This window comes from Phascolarctos cinereus, unplaced genomic scaffold, assembly GCF_003287225.1.
Source record: "Phascolarctos cinereus isolate Bilbo 61053 unplaced genomic scaffold, phaCin_HiC Scaffold_4;HRSCAF=312, whole genome shotgun sequence".
In the NCBI taxonomy this organism is placed as follows: Eukaryota; Metazoa; Chordata; class Mammalia; order Diprotodontia; family Phascolarctidae; genus Phascolarctos; species Phascolarctos cinereus.
The window spans coordinates 52,372,038-52,395,256 of NW_027555847.1; the positions used below are offsets into that span (position 1 = coordinate 52,372,038).

At 45.6% G+C, this 23,219-nt stretch overlaps 1 protein-coding gene across 6 annotated transcripts; it reads left to right on the forward strand.

The window, feature by feature from the left end:
- The first annotated feature begins 27 nt into the window (after positions 1-27).
- Positions 28-23,118, forward strand: TTLL3 (tubulin tyrosine ligase like 3). Of its 6 annotated transcripts, none has more exons than XM_020980981.2 (14): positions 28-499; positions 1,067-1,213; positions 2,807-2,907; positions 3,047-3,224; positions 3,725-3,795; positions 3,983-4,111; positions 4,827-4,941; positions 5,699-5,821; positions 6,323-6,533; positions 15,511-15,659; positions 17,690-17,933; positions 18,954-19,389; positions 20,441-20,999; positions 22,473-22,781. In XM_020980981.2, the coding sequence occupies exons 2-14, from the start codon at positions 1,087-1,089 to the stop codon at positions 22,685-22,687; spliced, it is 2,658 nt and encodes an 885-aa protein (XP_020836640.1). In that variant the 5' UTR covers positions 28-499; positions 1,067-1,086; the 3' UTR covers positions 22,688-22,781. The 6 variants fall into 6 exon arrangements, 5 of the variants coding, with proteins under 5 accessions (XP_020836640.1, XP_020836635.1, XP_020836637.1 ...); XR_002323444.2 differs by lacking the exon at positions 28-499 and adding an exon at positions 21,668-21,898 and having other exon boundaries at positions 508-1,213; positions 22,473-22,562; XM_020980976.2 differs by lacking the exon at positions 28-499 and having other exon boundaries at positions 508-1,213.
- Positions 23,119-23,219: the final 101 nt, after the last annotated feature.

The window sequence follows — 23,219 nt, forward strand, 5'->3', positions numbered from 1 at the left end:
CTCGAGCAGGGGGTTGCTCAGCTTTGGAACATTCTCTAACCTGTGGCCACCTTGGAAGCAAACCAATCCACAGCAGTAGCTGGAGTTTCATCCCCTTCTATCCCTTTGGGTTCTAAGATTGAGAATTTTGGCCTAATGGGCCTTCCCTTCACACTTTGCTAAGGGGATAAAGGGTGCATCTGGGAGGAAACGCAGCCTAGCAGCGAGGCATCCTCTCCCTCGTGCATTTCGGAAGAAGGTTGCTACAACCAGCAGCCTCTTGGGGCGAACGTCCACTAGGAGTGAGGCGCAGGGAGGGGCGTTTGCCTTAAGAGGCAAAGCCGCCTCCGGTGTACAGCAGGAGTCCGAACCTCGTTCCACCTAGGTGACGCGCCCCCCTTTATTGTGCCCCGGGGATGGTTTCCATAACAACGCTAAACAGAGGGCGGGGTTACACGTGAGACCGAAGCTCCCCGGGCCAGAGCGGTCCGGACGAACCCTCCCCCACCTCGGCTCTCAGGTGGAGGAGCCTGCGCGTGACGGGGGGCGAGGGACTTCGCCCGTTCTATGCAGGGCCTTGGGGCTGCTGTTCTCTTGGGGGGTGGGGAGCTCGGGGCGGTGTACAAGGGGGACCCTCCATGGTATGCAGAGCAGACCCAGGGCGCATACAGGGGCGACCAGCTATGCAAAGAGCCTGTCTGGCGGAGGCCGGGCTTCAAAGCCGTAAATCCCCCGCGCCCCGGCGTCCTGGTGCCGCGGGTGGGCCTTCCCAGGCCCTGGCGCACAAACTCCTATTGGGGCCGCCCCCGGGTACCGGGGTCGGCCACTCCCCACCTCCTGGCTCTGCATTGGCCAGGAGCCGAGTCGACGTTGTGGGACCCCGGGAGCCTGAGCGCCCCAAATGCGGGGCCGCAGAGCCGGGCGGGGCCCCGAGTTGCCTCTGGGTCCGGCGCCCCAGGGCGCGGAGCCGCCGCTGCCTCTCCGCTGGGCCCCGCGGCCTCTTCTAAGGTGGGCGCTGAGACTGCGGGGGTGCAGCCGCCCCCGGGCAGCCAGGGTGAGTCCCCCGAGCTACCTTTCCTCCCAGCAGACAGCTTGGGGTCTGGGAGCATGAACCAGGGCCCTTCGGCGCCCGCGGACGGCGAGAAGAAGGCCAAGGTCATCCCTCAGCCGCGGTCTGCGAACAGTATTGTACTCCCGGGCCGCCCGCCGACCCTGGACAAACCGCGGCTAGAAGGTGAAGTCCGACGTGGGCCCCTTCACTCTATGCCTGTCTCCCCTCTCCCCTCTCCCCTCTCGCCTTGCTTCTCCCTTCTGCCCCTCCTCCCACCTGCCAAGGAAAGGGGTGGGGGTGGAAGGTGCGTGCATAGGTGGGGGGGAGGCGATCATCGGATGCAGAGAGGATGGATGGATAGGGGCAAGCAAGGGAGGCAAGGAGGGAGAAGACCAAGAGGTAAATAGAAAGGTAGGGGTGGGGGTGGGGAGAGGGACTATAGAGAAGGAGATAGGCTAGGGGCAGGGTATCAGGAGGTAGATGGATGGGGAGAGAAGACAGAGGGAACCAGTTATATGGATAAGGAGGGGGTGCAAGGAAGAGGACAGGAGATACAGAGAAACAGATGGGGAGGAATAGGGTTAGTATATGAATAGAGGGGACCAGAAGACATGACATATGGGGATGAATTGGACACTAGGAGATGGAGGAGGAGACCAGATGGTGTTATGGATTGGGCGGTAGCCGGGAATGCAAAAATTACATATAACTCAGGGCTCTACATAGATAGGAGGGGATCAAGAGGGAGATGAACCATTCGGGAATTAGAGAGAGAGGAAATAGAGGGAAGGAACAATTAATTCTATGTATGGGGACAGGGGAGTCAGAGAAGGAACCAGGAGTTGGGGGCAGGGGATGAAGAAAAAGATGGAGGGATAGGGAAAAGGAGTTGATGGAGGGGACCAGGAGAGAGATAGATCAGGACTGACTGGGGAGAAGGGAATTGGAGGGATAGAACCAGTTGTGTGATTGAGGATTAGGAAAGCAAGGGAAGATTTGGGAGGTATATGAATGGGGACTGGTTAGAGGGAAGGAGATGGAGGAGGGAACCAATTGTATAGATGAAGATAGGGTATTCAGGGAAGGGACTTAATGGTATGCATGGTTAGTGGGATGGAAGTTAAAAGATGGATGGGGCAGCTAGGTGTCAAAAGTGGAAAGAGCTCCGGCTTTGGAGTCAGAAGGACCTGAGTTCAAATATGACCTCAGACACTTGACATTTACATGGCTGTGACTGTGGGCAAGTCACTTAACCCCACTTGCCTCACCAAAAGAAAAAAAAAAGATACAGGTAGGATTAGAGGCTGAGGATGAAGGGAAGCAAACAGGAAAAATGTGTGCATGTAGTCAGAGGTTTGGGTAAGGGTTAGGAGAGGAGGTATGGGTTGTTAAGGGGAATGGGGTTAAAGAGAGACCAGGAGGTATATGGATGGAAACAAGGAATGAAGAAAAGAGACCAGGAGACATGGATAGGGAAAGGAGCACAGGATAGGGGAAGGGGACAGATGGTAGAAGATGGGAGTAGGACAGAAGACTAAAGGATGGGAGAATAGGAGATGGAAGAAATAAAAGATGGGGTAGAAAGATCAGAAGCAGGCAGTACTTTGGGAAGAAGACTGGTAATGGAAGGATGCAAGGACAGGAATAGGTAGAGTCAGAAAAGGTAAAGACCTGGATTCCTAAGGGTTAGATAGAGGATTGGACTGTACAGAACAGGGTTTAGGAGGAGAGTTTGACAGAACAGCTTCCAGGATTTGTCTGGCTATCTCACTGTAGGCCCCCAAGCTCCGATGTCTGTCTGGAAAGGGTTCCCTGGGGCCCCACTCAACATTGACCGGCTTAAGAATGCCAAGATCCTGGTGCAGAGAGCCATCAAGGTCAGAGGGGGGAAAGAAAGGGGAACAGGGAGACCTGTCAGAGTCAGGGGGAAACTGAGGTGGAATAAGGCCTCAGGGAGCACTGACATTCTGTCCACTTCCTCAGCCTCCTTCTCCCTTGCCTTCCCTCACCCTATAGCAGAAGAAAGTCTTCATGATCCAGGGCCGCTACCCCGTGATCCGAGGGATCCTGCGCCGTCGGGGCTGGGTGGAGAAGAAGATTCCCCGTTTAACAGCAGCGCCAACAATACATCCCCCTAAAGGTTTTGACAGCTTTGGATCTGGAGATAATGATATCCCTGAGGACTGTGATGAAGGTAATAATAACTGACTCCTCACATTCTTCCCCCCACCCCTGGCCCCCCACACCACCACCTCTGGGGAGTTTGGGAGGGATTCAAGCCAGTCTTGAGAAGGGTATGAGTCCAAGGCTAGAGCTGGGGTGGGAAGGGGAGATGAAAAATCTAACCAGCAACCCTACTCCCTTCTTAGCCCCTGGCTTGTTTCTGTGGGTGAAAGTTTAAAATGAATATCCAGAGTGACCTTGAAAGGAAAAGATGCCAAAGAAGAAGAGCTTGAGGGTGAGGGTTTTGTGGAAGGGACAATCCTGCTGGCTTTGTGGTGGTGATGGAATCCCAGGGGAATGATCTTCTTATAGTTAGGAGCCAGTACAGGCCACCCACTGAATGTCTGCTTGAATTCTTGTACAAAGGGTCCCATTGTAGTTTTTTTTTCTTTGATAAGAGTAGAGGCTCTGAAAGGAGGGGTTAGGTAGAACAGAGCAGAGCCTCATCTATTTGGGGTTTTTGTCCCATAGAGGATGAAGAAGATGATGATGAAAGTCAACAGCCAGATCCTGACGATACAGATGGCACTCATGACCTTATGGTAATGGGGAGAGGGCCCCCCCTTTTCCTTCAGTTTAGAGATCAGAGGGTCAACTCTCCCAGGGAATCCCTCCAGGATATTTTAAGGGATTGGTAAGAAGGTGGGCTGCTGAGGTGAGGGCCCATAGAGGGACAGGGAGATGACCTTGTTCATCTTTCCACTTTCCACCCTCTCCCTTCTGTCCTAGTCCCGAATGGTTCGAAATGAGTTGCCCTATTTCATCTGGACCACCCGGAGGGATGTGATTGACTGCCGCTTCCTCTGCAAAGAGCAAATTATAAATCATTATGCTCGGGCAGGCTCCTTCACCACTAAGGTGGGATCTGTTAGATGGAGGTGGGGAGGAGGGACACACCATGCTGCAGTGGGCAGGCCAGGCCAGACTTACTCAGTTCTCCCTCCACCCTGGGTATGTACAGGAAAGGGAAACATCCCTCTCCCTGCCACTCAGTCAGTCAGAAAGTACAGTTCTTGCACACATACCACATGCCTACTCCTGCCCTAGTCACTTATAAGGAAGTGTGAGATGTAGTCCCTACCCTTAAGGAGATGGGGAGAAAAGAAGCATAGGCACAGAAGGCAATTATCAATATAAGATAAATGATGATCTGGTACTAAATTGTGTGGTATAGACCACAGTATAGAATTGTCAGAGTTCAAAGGAGAACATTGAAGGAGTAGAAAGATCAGGAAGAAGAAGGCAAGGTTGAAACTGGCCCTTGAAGGATGGTGGTGGTCCAGGCATGGGGACTAGCAGAACCAAAGGTATGGAGGGCGAGAATTAGCAAATTTGGGGCAGAGCAGACCATCCTTCCTGTAATGGAGTGCCTGTGGGTGGGACACCCTCTTCATAACAATCTAGCCACATCCTCCAGGTGCTGCCAGTCCCCTGAGCAGTCTTTAAACATTCAGCTCACTGCGGGTCCTCCCCTTGCTTGGAAATGTGTGGAAAATATGGGTGAACCCCCTAAGTCAATTTGGCAAGCTCAGTGGAAGTTCCACCCTGTGCCCTACTCTGGCTGACTTCCTAGGTTGGTCTGTGCCTCAACCTCCGGAACCTGCCCTGGTTTGATGAGGCCAGTGCAGACTCCTTCTTCCCACGCTGCTACCGCCTGGGAGCCGAGGATGAGAAACAGGCTTTCATGGGTAGGATTATGCCCTCTTCCCCAGCTCCTGCTCCTCACTCCTTAAGGCTAGGGAATCACCTCTGTTTGAAGCTGGAGAATTCTCTGCTTTGCCTGGTCATAGTTTGGGTGACCCTTCCCCTGCCAGATTTCCTTCCATGACCCTGTCTACTAGGCCTTGTTCCTTTCCTAATCATACCTTCTCTGAGATGCTCACAATATTGAACTAGCTGAATCAACTCACATGCCTTAAGAAGGTGTAGTACAGACTAGGTTCTGTCTTAGATCCATACTAGGGTACCAGGTGTAGACTGGATTTTAGATCCATTTGAGGTGTCAGGATTAGGTTGAGTTCTAGATTTGTACTGGATAAGAAGACTATATTGGCTTCCAGGTTTAAAATGGGCTCTAAATTCACATTAGGTATTAGAACTGCACTAGGTAGGTTCAAGGTCTGCATTTAATGCTAGGTATAGGACATGAGTTGGCTTCCAGATCTACAATAGGTACCATGTCTATGTTAGGATTTTGGTCGATACTAGATGTCAGGCCTAAGTTGACTGATATTTATCTGGAGTACCAAGTCTAAGTTCCAAGTCCAACAGTTGTGCCAAGCCCAGATTAGATTCTAAAAGTAGGCGAAATTCTGGCAATATTTAGTTTGCTGTGGGAACAGAGGTTGCTCCCTTCTGTCCTTCTACCCCCCAACTCCATCTTCCATGGGCTGGTGCTAAGGAGAGTATCCCCCACCCCTCACTCCTAACCCATCCTGAGAGCAGAGGACTTCTGGCTGACAGCCGCACGCAACGTTCTCAAGCTGGTGGTGAAGTCGTGGGACCCCTACTCAGAAGAGAATGACCAGACAAAATCATCCCCAACTTTGTTGGAAAAGACCCTGCCAGGTAAGTCCCACGGGTCATCCATCCACTCATGCCTCCATCCATCGAGCTCTGAGTCAGCAGCCTCTGGGGACCCCGCCACATGCCAGGCTCTGCTAGGGCTACAGATTCAGCAGGAGACATACTTTTTGTCTTCTCTTTGGGAAGGCAGGATACCATAAGCAGAAAGTTGCAGGCGATCCAGAATCCCTTGTACCTGAGTACTGAGGAATACAAACAGTGTAGCAAATGTTTTTCTTTGGGGGCAGCACTCTCCACAAGACCCCTCCTCCCGCATCCGCAGACCTGAAATTCAAGGGGTCTTGCCGGCCAGGGACTCAGTAACAGAAACAAGTTTGAGATCAGAAGGCATAGGGAACAATTAGGTTCCAAGAAATCCTGTCTTGTACCTCAGCTTTCTCCTCCGTATGGGAGAATTTCCCTGCTTTCTTCTCCTGTTTGTGTGTATAAGGCAGAAGGTAGGCCCAAGGACCAGTCCTTCCTTCTGTGTCCTTCCTTCTCTAGAATCACCCCCAGGCTCTCCAGGGGGTAGGCAGAGTACAAAACCAGAACTCAAGCAGGTATCGTCGAAGCTGATTGAAGATGCGCTACAGGCCTGTGAGGGTTACCTCAGAAGTTTGGCCCATGAGGATATTGACAAGACCATAGAGTCTCCAGGGTACCTGACCCAGGCTGATTGGACTTTATTTCTCCAGCGCTACTACCAAGTGGTCCAGTAAGTGTGTGTTAGCACAGAAAATGGGGTGTAGGGACATGAAAAGCACAGGTGGACCCAAAGACCTTGGGTGGGGTGGTTTACCCATTCTGGGCCTGCATCAAGGATACTATTTAAAGAAGCTTTGGAAACAACACATTATATTCAAATTGGCCAATACACTGTTGCTTACAGAGAGAACTATGTGTGAGAAAGTGTAGCTACTAGAGAGGAGTGATCTTGCACAGGCAAAGTGGTGTGGGACTCCAGGGTATTTTCCTCTTTCTGCATTCATGTATTTGTTATCTTCAGGGAGAGATGGCCAGCAATACAAGTAGTTTGTGTGTCCCGGTAATTCTGTTGTTGTCCTGTTGCAGAAACCAGACAGGAATCACGCCATTAGGTGAGCTGAAAAACCTTTGTCCCAGATTCAGCCTGGAGCTGTACCTGAGTCTGCTGTACTCACTTTCCATGTCTCCAGGACACTAATACCTAATATAATGGTCCAAAAAAAGTCTCAAAAACAATATCCAAAAGCTGAAACTATGAGCAGTTGGTTGGGGCCCCATCTCTGGACAGCTGTTGAAAACGTCACTCTTGGGGCCGCTGGGGGGTACAGTGTATAGAGCACCGGCCCTAGAGTCAGGAGGACCTGAGTTCAAATCTGGCCTCAGACACATGATACTCACTAGTTGTGTGACCCCTGGCAAGTCACTTAACCCCGATTGCCTCTCAAAAAATGTCACTCTCTGTTCTACCATATGGCCTGGTGCTACCTATACATACATACATACACAATGCACGTATCACTTATATCCTTACCCCACTCATTTCTAATTTATCCTGCACATGACCACCACCAGGCTAATTATCATTAAGTCCTTTCATCATGCCTCCTAATGTTCAAGAACCTCTAGTAACTCCTAGTGGTCTGTAGGGTCAAGTCAAAACTCTTTGACTCAGCATTTAAGACCCTGTACAATCTGGCCCTACTCTCCCTCCCCAATCATATCTTCTTCTTCTCCCCTACATAAAACTCTCACTAGATGGGCCTTCTTACTGTCTTAAACTTGATGATGCAAGAGATAGTAAGTACCTATTATCTGTAAGGTGATGGGGTTACATATAAAAATGAAAGGGGACACACATTCTGCCCTTGGAGAGATTACAGTCTACTGGCTTCAGGCAGGAGAGAGAGTTACATAGGCATAGGGGTAGGGCTGAGACTGGATTTCACTGGTTTAGGAAACTGCCACTACCATTAAAGGTTGGCACCTTCTCAGTAACTTGCAGGCTAAGAGACTTGCCTAGAGCATTGAGTGGTGTAGGGACTTGCCCATCACTTTTGGAGTCCTTGGTCATGTTTATGCAGTTACTTTTGTTTGGAATGTCCTTCTTCTACCAACTGTATAAATACTGTGTATTCATCAAGGCCTATGGGGAGTCTCACCTCTCTGATGAAGCCTTCTTAGACTTCTTCTCAGGAACCATATGGAATATCTCTTTTGGATTAATCAAGTGCCATGATTGGGCAGTCAATTACATATGTGCCAGACACTGAGGAGTATGAAAAAAACATAATGATATTAACCCTTCCCTCAAAAAGCCTACCGTACAGGAGAAGAAGAGATGAGACAGATAAAGATAAAAATATAACTAGCAAGTACTCAGTAGTAAATAATGGCAAATTGAGTGCATAGGTAATAAATCCAGTGGAATCAGTACAGGGGAGAGAGAGAACTCTGTGAACTAATATGGACAGAGAAGCTTTTGTGGAAGAAATGGATCCTGAGCTGAACTTTGAAAGTATAGGGTTTGGGTGGGGAAGGATACAGGAAAGGAAGAAGAACTTTTGGGAACTGTATGATCCAAAGTGCAGAGGCAGGAAATAAGACAAAAAACCATTCTGGCAGAAGTTGATGCCATGGACAATGACTTGGTTTTGCCTCAGATTGTAGGGGGTCATGAATGCCCAAATGAGGAGTTTGAATTTATTCTGTAGGCGATAGGTTGGTGGTTGGTTGGTTGTTTTAGCAGAGGAATGACAATCAAAGTTATGCTTTAGGAAGCTTAATTCATTGGCATTGTGCAGGCTGGATTGGAGGTAAAGAACCTAGAGGCACTTGGCAATTTGGCTCTGAATTAGAATGATGGCCTTGGAGTTTTTGAATGAGTAAATAAAATGTCGAACCAATGCAAACAACTAGTAAACCATCAGTTTGTATGCTTTATTTAATCAGCAAATGAAAATTACTATGTAAGCCAACTTTTTTTCCTGAGCAACAGAAAATATACTTGTAGAGAGCCAGGTATCTTGTACAAGTGTTGTCGTTTGCTGACTTTGGGCTCCTGAAAATATCATCTCCTTTTGCTTTTCCATAGTCCAAAGACTGTGTTTCAAATAGTCTGTTTCCTTTTTAATCCTCAAATTTAAAAAGCTATTGTTATCTCTTGTTTTTATATCACCATCACTTTTGGCTATATTCCTGCCCTTCCCCTATCTAGTGAGCCATTCCCTGTCATACAGAATTAAAAAAGAACAAGGGGGAACACCAGTTCCACAAAAATAACTAAGACATCAGTGGAATCCGACAGTATATGTACTGTTCAATCAGCCAACAAGTATTTATTAAGCACCTACTCTGTGCCAGGCACTAGGCTAAGCACTGGGGATACAAAAAAAGGCAAAAGACAGTCCCTGCCCTCAAAGAGCTTACATTCTACTGGAGGAGACCATGTGCATATATAAGTTTTTACAGGGGGAAAAACTACATAAAAGACAAATATAAAGTGAAAATGTGATGGTAAAATACAAGTTAGGGAGAGTGGGCACTGGCAATTGGGGAAATCGGGAAAGGCTTAATGTAAGAGATGGTACTTCAGTTGAGTAGTGAAAGAAGTGAGGGATCTTAGGCAGAGGTAGAGAGGAAGGATCTAATGCCAGGCTTGGAGGATGGCCACTACAAAGGCGCAGAGCTAAGTGTAAAGAACAGAAAGAAGCCCAGAAAGAAGAACAGTTTGGTTAGACGATAATGTAAAGGAAGAGTATAATAGTTTGTCCACTGTTACAAAGAAAGGAGGAATTACATTTTTCCCTTCTCGGAGGCCAAGCCTGATCATTATAATTGTATAGCAGTCAGCTTCTTTTTGTTGTTGTTTTCATTTACATAGATCATAGAGCTGAGGGACCTTAGAATCTATCAATTTCAACCTCATTTTACAGATGAGGAAACTGAGGCCCAAGCTAGGTGATTTGCCCAGGGTCACACAGTTCTGAGGCAGGTTTTGAACACAGATCCTCTTTACTCCAAGTCTAGTGCCATATCCACGAAATCATGTTGCCTCTCACATTATTGTCTGTCTATATGTATGTATATATATGTGTGTGTGTGTATATATACATACATATACGTACACTTTTCCTGATACTGCTTATTTCCTTTTGTATCTGCTCACATGAGCTTCACCAGTGCTTGCTTCTCGAATTATTCATATTCATCTTTTCTTATCACACGGTAATATCCCATTCACATACTATGATTCCCTAGTTGATGGACATCTACTGTTTCCAGGTCTTTGCTACTTTAAAAAAAATGTAACTACACATATTTTAGAGTGTACAGGGCCTTTCCTCCCCTGCCTTGGCCCTCCTTGGGGTGTATCCATGGCAGTGGAGTCCCTGGGTGAAAGGGGGCAGATATCTTAGTCATTTTTTTATAGTATAATTTCAGATTGTTTTCCTAAATGGTTGAACCAGTTCACAGTTCTATCAACAGGGAATCGGTGTGTCTGTCTTTCCACAGCCCTTTCATCTTTTTTCATCTTTTCCCATATTTTTTCATCTTCGTCAATTTGCTGGCTACGAGTAAAACCTCAAATTGTCTTGATTTGCTTTTATCTTATTATTAGCGATTTGGAATGATCAAATGTATTTCAAAATGTATAAGCCTGCTTGAAGTCCTTTCATAAGTAGGCAAGGTACGGAGAGAAATTAACTTTCACGCTCAATGAATCAATAGACATATGTAAGTTGTATAGAGGAAAGAGCGCCCTGGAAGGCGAATAGGAGGTCTCTCATGAAGAAGAGGAGAGAGGAGAGAGAAAGATGGAGGAAGTGCCTAGTTCGTCACTGACTTCTGATAAACTATCATAGCTGTAGAGTTGAAAGTGACTTTAAGACTTGACATCTTCATTTTATATGAGGAAATGGAGGCTCAGAAAAGTGTAATGACTAGCTTTCCATTGCCAGGGAAGTAGCAGAAGCTTGTGACTCAGGCCGTGTGACCCAGCAGAGCCATTTTCCCCCTGAACCACCCCACCCCTTCTCAAGTTATTCTTTGTCCCAGGCAGTTGAGGGATCTCTGGAGAAATGGTGATCCCTTCTTTTAGGCGGCTTGATTAGAGTGTGCAGGCGTCGGAGCAGTCAACGAGCATTTATCGAGTGCCTGTTGTGTAACAGACACTGTGCCGGGCACCAGAGATACAAACATACAGTTGGGTGCTCCTGTATCCCGCTAGTGCGTAGGACATGTGCGAGTTATATACAAAATAAGTCCAGAAGCAGTCAAGGACCAGGACAAGATGAGAACTGAATCCCAAAAGGCTTCTTGGAGGACTCTAAGAGGCAGAGGGGAGGAAAGAGTTTACCCCAGGAGTGAGAGCTAGTCTAGGCCACGCCCTGGAGTGGAGCAGAGTGTCCTCTACAAGGCACAGAAAGTGAGTCATTTTGGCCAGAGCGTAACAAAGGGGGAAAATATGTAATTTACATGGAAGGACTTGAAGTGCCAAACAGAAGAGTCTGAGGCTTTTTATCCCTCTTCCCAGGTATATTGCGGTAGTGTCTCAGCTGTTCTCCTCCCCTCCAGTCTTTCTGACCCATCCTCCTACACATAGTGGCCCAGGTGACATTCCTGAAGTGCAGGTCTGAACATGGCACTTTCAGTGGCTCCCTATGACCTTTAGCACCAAATAAAATCTCTGGCATTTCAAGCCCTTCACAAGCTGCCTTCAACCTACCTTTCCAGGCTTATTATATGCCATTTGGTGCACACGCTCTGTGGTCCTGCCAGATGGGCTCTCTTGTTCTTCCTCATAATGGACGTTCTGTCTCCTCCTTGCGCTTTTGTGTAGGCTCTTCTTGCCCTTCTCCCACCCCAATGCCTGGAATATACTCCCTCTTCACCTCTGCCTCTTAAGACCCCCCCCCCAATTGCCTTCAGGTCAAATATCATCTCGTCTGAGAGACCTTTCCTGATTCTTCAAGCTACTAGCCCCGCCCCATTGAAATTACCTTGGATTTAACTTGTATCTCTTTTGTATCACCCTGTATGTGTACGTACTATAGAATGTGAGCTCCTTGAGCACAGAAATTATTTCACTTTTGTCATTGTATCCACAGTGCCTGGAACATTGTAGGTGCTTACTACTTACTGACGGATATAGAGAGTCACCAAAAGAGTAAAGGTCAGGAGGACCTGAGTTCAACTTCGGCCTCAGACACATAACATGCACTAGCTGACCCTGAGCAAGTCACTTAACCTCATTGCCTAGCCAAAAAAAAAGAAAAAGAATAAAGGTCAAATCTATGCTTTAGGGTTATCTGGCAGCTTTTCGGAGGATGGATGGGAGTGGGGAGAGATTGGAAGCAAGGACACTAATTAAAAGTCTATTGCACTGAGATATCCATTCATTGCTTAGCACAGTGCCTAGCGCATAGTAGATGCTTAATAAATGTTCCCTTCCTTTCCCTTGTACTGTCCCAGGTGAGAGGTGACTAGGGCTTGAATTAGGGTAGTAATCACAGGAGTAAAGAGAAGGGGATGGCTGCACAATATGTAATGGCATTGGAGTCTTCAAAACTTGGCAACTGTTTGGATTTGGGGAATGAGTGAAAGTGAAAAGTAGAGATGATTCCAAGTTTGTGAATGTGGGTGTTGGGAAAGATAGTGATACATACCCTCAAGAGAAACTGAGAAGTTTGGAGTAGGAGCAGGTGAAGGGAGAAAAGAGAATAAATCTATTTTGGACATACGGATTTTGAAATGCCTGTGGGTCATCTAAGTGAAGATGTTTAGTAGACAGCTGGCACTGTGGAACTGGAGTTCATCAGAGAGATTAGAGCTGGAAGTGTAGATCTCGGGATCATCCACATCAGGATAATGAAAGTTGGGGTAGCTGAATGAGATCACCAAGAGAGGGCACAGAGGAAGACTTGTCTGATGTAGGTGCTTTGTTGATCACTTAGCCTTAACTGTTTTGTTACGAGGAAGTGTTCATTGGGGAAGGGATTATGTATACTGGGAACTAACTATGATGTAAAAGATAATACCAAAAGGCCTGAATTTTTAAAAGGTAAATATTTATTGGAAGAAGAAAGAAAGGAAGGAAGAAAAGATATCTGGCCTGCTATAAATAAAACCTAGCTGAATAGTCCCCTAGGAAGGAACAAAGGTGGAACAAACAAGTAGTTTTCCATTGAGAGTTGCTAATAAGAATGACAGAACATTGTGGATTTTGCTTCCAGCAAATACGAGGGCCAAGGTGAATTTTTCAGGGACCTGCCAAGAATATTCTATGTTTGTGTTTCTGTCACTGCCAAGTAATAGTTATTTATGCACAAAATGTGGGTTAGTCCCTCTCCTAGAAGAGAAAAGAAAAGGGCTGGAGGAACACATCTCTAGACTCTTTAGTTAAAAGAGAGATGAGTTCTTTGAAAAGAGTAGAAGGGGTGCTTCAAGGAGAACACAAAAGAAAAAGAGAACACAAAAGAAAAATAATCTAATTTTTAATTTTTAAATTTTTTTTAAGGCAGTTGAGGTTAAGTGACTTGCCCAGGGTCACACAGCTAGTAAGTGTCAAGTATTTGGTCTGAGGCCAGATTTGAACTCGGGTCCTCCTGACTTCAGGGCCGATGCTCTATGTACTACACCACCTGGCTGCCCCCAAAAGAAAAATAATCTAAAGAGACAGTATACATAATACTAATCTGTGGGTTGCAGTTGGAGGAAGGAAGAATATGACAAAGAGAAGAAAGGGGTACAGGATCACTGAGCTTTGGAAATAAGTGAGACTTTTCTGTAGAAGGGGGGTAGCTGAACCCTCTCAGGAAGGAGAAGTCTTTCGTGCTCCAGGACATGATACTCTGGATGCCAGCTGGGCCAGAGGAGAAGAAGCATCCTGTTTTGTTCAAAAGATGCAGAGAAGGGGAGTGGTTCATGACTCCTCAATGAAGGCTCTCAAAGCAACTGTTTGTCCACCTGACATAAGTAATAGAGAGGTCTGCTGTGGATATCTAGGATGTGAAGGAGAGCTTTCATAGAATAACTAAGCCTGATGATTACTAATCTATCCTAGTGGTTTAGTGAGGACACATGATACTACCAGATGGAACCCAAGAAGCATTGCCAGATATTATGAAGTCTTGGGCAAGAAACTGAAACCTCCAGGGGGAAAGTGATGTTTTCATAACTATTGCTGATTGAAAGCACGAGCTCCGAAAGAGAAAGGCTGATCTGGGAAGTGAATGATAGATTAAGAGATTTCACATCCTAGCTAACAGCAGCAGGCCTGTCTCTTGTCAACATCAGGTTGACAACTAGCTGCCTTTAGACTAGGGCAGTGGAGAGACAGGGCATGCATGGGAACTGCCCTTCAAGACTTATTCTGCTTGGCCCCTTAGGGTAGAACTAGGAGCAATCAGTGCAAATTGTAGAGAGGTAGATTTCAAAACTATAAAATGAAAACTTCCTGACAGTTTAGAGCTGTCCAGTAGTGGGGGAAAGTGCCTTGAAATGTACTGGGTTTTCCTTCCTTGGATGCCTTCAAGCCTAGATTAACTGACCACTTGTTGGGAATGTTATAGAGAAGATTCAGGCATGGTTTAGACCATATAATAATTATAATAATATCATTATACAAAATAAAATAGCTAATATTTATATAGTCCTTAATATGTGCAAGGCACTGTGCTAAACACTTTACAGTTAATTATCCCATTTGATACTCACAGCAACCCTTTTGAGGTAGGTGTTATTTCACAGATGAGAAAACTGAGACAAACAGGGGTCATGTGACTTGCCCAGAGTCATACAGGCTCTGAAGTCCCTTCCGATTCAGCTTCTGTGTTTCTGTGAGTCAGATGGGTTGGATTCAAGTCTTAGCTGTGTGTGATCTTGGCAAAGATTTGTTGTTTCTTTGGTGTCAGTTTGTACATTTGCAACATGAGAGAGGATTTCTAAAGGTCTCCTCCAGCTTATATCATTCTGTGATGTTACAGTATATACTAATACTGATTGAGCATCTAATAAGAGTCTCCCTGGGTCAAATGAAAGAACTAAAATAAAACTGAGCAGAGGGGAGAGCTTTGGGAAGGAGGTAGGGACTTTTTTTGTGCTTTGGGGAACAAGTTCACCTTTGCACAGAAACCAGTTATTTGGTCAGTTTAGTAAGTTAAGTATTTGTCTACATCTCTAGAACATAATAATCTATAATGAGGTCTTAATTACTTGGAACAGACAATAATTGTAAAAGGAATGAGGAAAAGATGTATTAAGTATGGATTAGAGCACATGAAAAGCTGAATTGTAAATAATGAGCTGATATACATATATATATATATGTGTGTGTATATAATATATATATATATATATATATATATATACATATGCACTTTTGAATAGAGTATTAAAGTGGGGAAGAGGATGGAGAAGAAGTAAGAAATAGAGCTAGAATATCCTATTCAGACAAGAAAAGGTTTGACTTTTCCCATTAGTTTGGAGGTTTTTCTAGAGGAGACTGGAATTTTAGGAGCTCCTTTAAATGAATTGGTTGGGGGGATATATGATTTTAGGAGCTACTTGGTGGTCTCCAGGTGTGGGGGCATAGTGAGATATCTGGGAGTGAAAGGTCTTCCTAGATTCCTACAGGGGCATGCAGGCAGATGAAAGGACAAAGGGACTACTTTCTAGCTCCACTCTGAGCACCTCACCATTTCCCACAGTGAGGGGGCTGAGCTAAAGAAGGTTGACTCTCAGATCCAGCGTTGTGAAGACATCCTTCAGCAGCTCCGGGCAGTGGTGCCTCAACTTGACATGGAAGGAGACAGAAATATCTGGATCGTGAAGCCTGGAGCCAAGTCTAGAGGTCGAGGTAAGGAAAAATGAGAAGGGGGGTTGAGAGAGAGGTGGGAGGGTAGAAGGGTATTGGTCTGCAGGATTAGGTAGAGAGAGAAAGACCCCATGCCATTCTCTGAGCATAATCTCAGAGTCAGTGATACAGATGAGTAAAGAAATATCCTTGAATTCTTGATTCACATAAAGAAATAAACATCAGGATGGCAGTTGCATTTAATTTTTATAACAGCCACAGTTATAGATATGTTCCCAATTCACTCCTATCATCCCCCAGTTTCCAGTTGGTAGAACCTCAAAGAATCATATAGTCTTTTCACTGGAAGAGGTGAGCAGCCTCAGTGTAATGTATTAGAAGCTACACAAGGCTTGAAGTTAGGCCCCCAGCTCTTGGGCTTACCATACTATCTGTGTGACCTTAGGCAAATCACTTCTCTGGGTCTGTCTCTGTAAAATAAGGAAGATGGCCTAGCTGAACTGTTACTGATATAACAGTTTATCAGCTCCAGTGTTCTTAGACAAGTCACTGGTCTTCATCTTTATCCATAAATTGGGAATAATCATATTTGCATTACTTACCTCACAGGCTTATTATGAGGAAAGCATTTTGGAATTTTGTAAAGTACTTAGCAAATGTGAACTATTATGCCTCTGTTTCTACAGATCTAAATCTGTGGTGCCATCTTTGCTTATTGGGTGGTACAAAAAGGGCATGAGACAAGAGAAGGATCAGCATGCACTGAGAACAGCACTTGTGACAGTTGAGTTAGCTCAGTGTGTAAAATACATATTTGGCAAACAAGGGGTGACTAAATTTCAAATGTACCAGCAAGGGTGCATTCAGAAATACCTCATCACCTTCAAAGTGTAATCACTTGGAGTGGCAGCAATACTTAATCTGTTGTTTGAGATGATGAAGTGGTACTGGAGGTAACAGTTGCACCTCGTCACATTTAAGTGCATCCATTCAGGTGGATTTTTATCCAAGAATTAGGCTCAGCTGCCCTCCTTTTCTGAGGGAGGGGAGGCTGGGTGTGCACAACACTGCATAGTATCAAACTTGATTGATGTACAGATTGCTTTTGGAGAAATGCTTTCCTCCTGCCTCTCTTATTCTTTGTTTTTTTCTTTAAAAAGGGATAGCATTCCGAATGAAGAAGGGATAGATTGGGAAAATAAAATGGCAGAACCCCCCCCAAAAATCAATAAAAATTAGGCTCATATTTTGTTGAAGCAAAAAACTAAAAACAAAGTGCCACCTAATTGGGGACTGACTGAACAAAGTGTGGTATGAGTGTAATGGAATCTTATTGCTCTGTAAGGAATTAGAAATATGAAGAATTCAAAGAAACATGAGAGATTTGTATGAACTAATACAGGGCAAAGACAGAACCAAGAGAAACAATGTACCCAATGGATACAAAAATGTAAAACAACACTAAAATGCTCCTACACTAAGTTTAATTGCAAAGAACACACACCTCTTTTTGAGGTGCAGAACAACAGGTACAAAATGTTGCGTGTGCTATCATACACAGTCACTTTGTAGATTGGGTTTTGTTCATATTTTATTCATTTCACAGTAAAATTTAATGGGGCTAGAATATACTCTGGGAAATTAACCACAAAAATTAATTGAAAAAATATTAGGCTCATTACCTTATAGCTAGGGCAGCTGTGTGATGCAGTGGCTAGAGCGCTGGGCCTCGAGTCAGGAAGACCTGAGTTCAAAATCCAGCCTCAGATACTTACTAACCATGTGACCCTGGGCAAGTAATTTAACCCTATTTGCTTCAGTTCCTCATCTATAAAATGAGCTGGAGAAGGAAATGGCAAACCACTTCTGTATCTTTGCCCTCAAAAAAACACCAAATGAGGTCACAAAGAGTCAGACACAACGGAAATGACTGAATAACAAAAACCTGATAGCCATAGACACCTCAGAGGAGTTAGTGCCCTTTAGGCAAGGTCCTATACTACTTTCTGCTGTAGACCTCTGAGATTCCTAGGGTCTGAGTTCTGTTCCTTCCTATATCCTCTCTCATTCAGGCATTATGTGCATGGACCACCTGGGAGAGATGTTAAAGCTGGTGGACTGTGACCCCATGATTGTAAAAGATGGCAAGTGGGTGGTACAGAAGTATATTGAGCGACCCCTGCTCATCTTTGGCACCAAGTTCGACTTGAGGCAGTGGTTCCTAGTGACTGACTGGAACCCACTAACTGTCTGGTTCTACCGGGACAGTTATATCCGCTTTTCCACCCAGCCCTTTTCCCTGAGGAACCTGGACAGGTAAACTGGGTGACGGTAGAGAAGCTTAGGCCTAAGGAGATAACAATGTCCTTCTGCCTCCCCTTGACCACTTGTTTCACCTCCTAGGTTTGGCAGAAAAGGGGGGAAAGAGTAGGGTGGCTGGGCAATTTAAACTGTGAGATCAATGAAGGGACTTCTTTCCAGGGTTAGAGTAAGTGGAGAGGTGATATGACATAGCAGACAGAATTCACAACTTGTTTTCAGAGGGAACCTTGGTCCCTATTCTGACTCAAACATTTACTAGTTGTGTGACTCTAGGCAAGTCATGTAATCTCTCACCCTCAGTTTTCTCATTCATAAAATGGGGATATTACTCATACTACCTACCTCACAGGGCTGTTGTGAAGAACTCCTTTGTAAACGTTGAGTGTAAATGTGAATTATTTTTACTAAGGGCTAAGGTAGCAATGACCTGGAGTCTAATGTAGTTATCAGTTTAGAACTGCAAAATATTAGAACCATGGAGAATTTGGAGATCAACTAGTCCAATAGCTTCATTTTGCAGAAGAGGAGATTGAAGTCAAGTAATTTGCCCAAGTTTGCATGACTAAGTTTGCACTGGAAGGTCTTCCACAGGTTTCCTATCTTCATTCTAGCATTGTATCCTTTTTAGGAAATTGTCCAGGTTTTGCACCAAATCCTTGAGTTTAGGTTGGCACCAGATCCCTTTAGAGATACTCTTCCAAGATGATTGCCTCTGTAAGCAACAGTTTGCCCTGGACTGGCACCTAGAAAGCTGAACCTGAGAAGGGGTTTTGACATACTGACATTTTGGTCTAAAGCATCAAAACATTGGAATAGCCTGAGATTTACCCAGAGGTGAATTTGAGTTCTGAGGGGGAGAGATGACTCAGGGCTGGTCACTATGGCAATTCTAGGCAGAAGCAACCAGAACCTATAGAAACAGGTCAGAATTGGGCTCTGTTGTCTATCTTCTCCTCCTCCCCCACCACAGAGATGGTAGGGAAAGGGCCTTAGCTTCTCCTCCTTCTCATTTAGTTCTGTGCATCTTTGCAACAACTCAATCCAGAAGCACTTCGAGAATTCTAACACTCGTCACCCCATGCTGCCCCCGGACAACATGTGGTGCAGCCAGAAGTTCCAGGCTCACCTGCAGGAGGTAGGGGCACCTGAAGCTTGGGCAGATGTCATGGTTCCAGGCATGAAGGCTGCTGTCATCCATGTACTGCAGACTTCTCAGGACACTGTGCAATCCCGCAAAGGCAGCTTTGAGCTATATGGGGCTGACTTCATATTTGGGGAAGACTTCCATCCCTGGCTGATAGAAATCAATGCCAGTCCAACTATGGCACCTTCCACGGCTGTTACCACCCGACTATGTGCTGGGGTGCTGGCTGATACATTGCGTGTAGTCATAGACCGTCGACAAGACCGAAACTGTGACACTGGTGCTTTTGAGCTTATTTATAAGCAGGTGAGATGCTGGGGGTCTTGAGGCCATCTACCCTTCCCTTCCTTGGGTCTCCTGAGGGGAAAATATCATCTGAACTGTGGTCCCTTCTTTTAAAAGGAACCTTTCAAATCTCTGATCCCCTAGTCAACCTCTTGTGTGCAAGACATGGTCCTAGGCACAAGGGGGAGGATATGGAGTGAGGATACAGGAAAGTATGATCATTTCTGCCCTCTAATGATTAGTTGAGGAAATGAGATATGCACTCCTAAAAAAAAAAATTAAAAGGGAGTCCCTGATAGTTGTTAAAAGATGAGCAAAGATATTAACACTAGAAGGACCAGGTGTATCAACTGATGCAAAAAAAATTTTTTTAATAATTTTACTATTTATCTGTACAAGACATTTAAAATACAATTATAGGTAAATATTACTTCACTTTGAAATAAAATTTTTCATCCTATTTCTAATTTCTTTGCCTTATGGGGAAAAAAATGCATTGATATAGCTCAGTCTTTCTAGATATTAGATTCTAGTCCTTCATCAAAGGCTTTTATAGTGCAATGGAAGAAAAGATCACTTTGGGCTATATTGGGCACAAAAGTCCTCAGAGATGAAAAAACAGGTCTGAACTGGTTTTAGAGGAGGGGTATGACTTTAGGGAGCGGAGGAGGGAGGAAAACACTCTCAGTAAGGAGAATGTATGGTACTGAGGCCCTAAAAGCACAAGATGTTCAGGGACCAGTAAGTAGACCTGAAGCCTGTCTTATCTGTTTCTAAACCATTTGGCCTCCAGCAGCTGGTTGACTCCTAGGTCCCTAGGCACAACTCTCATTCCTTTGGATAGCAAATTCCAGAGAATAGGATCCCCTTCCTCTAACAAGGCTATACCTGTTTTTCTCTCCCATTTTCCATCCTGATGAGACCTAGAGTCCCACAAATTACCTTTTAATCTCCCCAGGAAAGGATTTCATTAACTAGCTGCCTCATGGCTGTTTCTGCATTGCAGGGAGAGAAGTAGAGGAGGTTTCATAGTGCTTGAACTGTCTATCCCACTAACACTTTTGCCCTCTAGGCAGCTGTGGAGGTACCCCATTATGTGGGGATCCGACTAATGGTTGAAGGCTCCCCTGTGAAGAAGCCTCTGACTGTCCGGAGCCAAAGAGCGCCATCCCGTCTCCTGGCATGTCGAAACCTTAGGGAGGCTAAGGAAACTAAAGAGGCTGTGCCTAAGGAGGCTAAAGAGTCCATACCTGAGGAGGCTAAAGAGTCCATGCCTGAGGAGGCAAAAGAGGCTGTGCTTAGGGAGGCTAAGGATTCTGTACTTGAGGAGATTGATTCCATGCCTGTTGCTCTCAAGTCATCAGGGCATTCCCACCATCATGGGAAAGCTTTAGGAGGCAGGAAGAACCTGGGACCCATTGAGAAAATGGACTCCATAAGCATGGGAAAGAAGAGAGTCAACACCAAACAATCCACAGGAACTGTCCAGGCCAGCTTCCAGAAATGGAGCATCCACAATCCCAAGATAACCCACCTGTTCAGTGCATCACCAGCACCCATTGTCAGTCAGGGAAGGCAGCTTCACCCTGTGAACAAACCTCAGCAGCTTCTGAAGAATTCTGTGTCTCTAGGTAGGGCAACATTTATGCTTAGGGCCCATAGCTGACTTCCTCTTGCTCTTTGGCCCCTCCCCATTCCCTGTGGTCTGTGACCAATGTGGCTAGAGGTTGGGGTCTCACAGCAGATGCTTGGCAGTGCGAGAAGAAATCCCATGGGTATAATGTGTGACTGTAATGTAATGAGACTGGTTTGTAAACAAAGGCAGGAGAATGTAAAAAGCATAGGACTTGGAGACCAATGACCTAGGTGTAAGTCCTGGTTCTGTGACTGACCTGCAGTCAGACCCTGGGCAGGTCTCAGATCCTCTTTGGACCTGTTTCCTGACTGGTAAAATGGGAATAGAATGCGTCTTGCCCATCTCAGAGGGTTGTGGTGAAGTTCCAATAAGATGATGCCTGTAAAGCCCTGTGTGAATTATTGACAAGCATACCAGGACATAGACCTTCGAAAGGAGTTTCCTATCTCTCACTTGGGTGAAATCACTTTGGGAGGTTACACATAATATTCTAACAAGGCAGCCATTACTTAAATTATTTTGGGAACTCTTCTTTGGAAATTGCCTTCAGAGCCAGGTTATGAGCCACGTAAGAAAACCAGTCTCTTTACTTTATAGTCACACCTCATTTTTAATCAAAAATGGATGGTATTACCTAGCTTGATCACCCACCTTCTTCACCAGACTTGGCTCCAAAAGGCTCTTGGCTGTTTCCAGAAATCAAACCCTTCCTCAAAGGATGAAGATTTAGCACCTTTGAGGATATTCAAAAGAATCTACCACAGGCCCTGAATGCAATTTCCAAAGAGGAGTTCCCACAGTGTGTTGAGTAATGGCGTCTCCTTGGAATAAGTGTATAGCCTCCTAAGTGACTACTTTGAAGGGAACAACATTCATTTGGATGCATAAGTTCTGGTATGTTTGTAGCCCCTGCCCTCCAGAGGGAGAGCAAACACTAATACACAAGATAGTATATTATTAATACCAAATGAGTAGTAACAGACAAAAGTACAGGAGTCACTCCCTCAGGTTCTTTGCAGGGAACTAGCCTGGTATATTTATAGACTTACTGGATGTTAAGTTAGAAGGGACTTTAAATTTCATGTCACCTAGTCCAAGCCCTTCATTTTACAGATGAGGAAACTAAGGCCCAGAATGAGGATGTGATTTGCCTAAGGTCACACTGTTTCTTGGGTTTAGGTCACCCTCAGGGCTCCATAGTGGGTCTCAGAAGCATGAGTGCATCTGTTACTACACTCTAGGATGGTTTGGAGGGAGAGAACTTATCAGTCCACACACAATCAGTATGTTTCCAAACAAATCCTACTAGAGGAAGTATGCATGCTTGGGGCTCTCCTATGGGGCTTCCTCTGCCTTCTCACAACTTACCATGTCTAAGCTGAGGCCTCCAGAGGACACTAGTCCATCTGTGAAAACAGAATTGGAACCAGTGCTTCTAATTCTCCTGCTTCTCCTTCCTCTTCCACAGAGCCAGAGGGATTACCCTGCTTCCTTAGTAAGCCTGTGCTGCCCAATTCCCGCGTGTTCAAACCTCGTACCTTCCTTCTCAAATTGCAGCTCCCAAAAACACCCATTCCCTGCAAGAACTTCAGTGCCACGGGCAGGGCCTTGCTTTTGTTCCCTGCTCATAAAGAGCCTGTTCCCAGTTGTAGGAAGCAGGCCAAGGTGGGCCCCAAACCCTGAGGGGCCTGGGAGGGGGCTGATTTGTGCTGAGAACTGGGAGTGTTTGGGGAGGGAGGAGGGAGGGAAAAGGGTTTCCCATGGTCTAGGCTAAGCCAGTGGGAGCTGACCCCTGCTTGGACCAAGCCCCTTGGCTCCAGCAAGGTATCCCCAGTTTAGAGCCTTGGCTGTGATCAAGCTCAAAGGAGTATAAGAGGCAAGTTATATATGTGCTTTGGTTTCACCCCAAAGCTGGATTCAAAGAAGTGGGAGGGAGGGAGGGAGACTACCCCCTACTAACTCCTCATCCTTTCCCCTGAGAAATTCCCATCAGCTTTTTCCCCATAGCCTCAGAAGGCAGTTTTAGATCACTCAGAACTCCATCCACCCAAATCACAGAAAAAGGAAATGCTTCTGGGCCCCATTTGCTCGAAGATGAAATGCAGCTTCCTGCCACCTTTAGCAACTCAAAGCCCAGGCTTGATAACTGACCATATTTTGCTGAAGGCTCTTAGAAAGAATGCCCAAGTTCATGGCTCCCACTGGCACCTGGCTT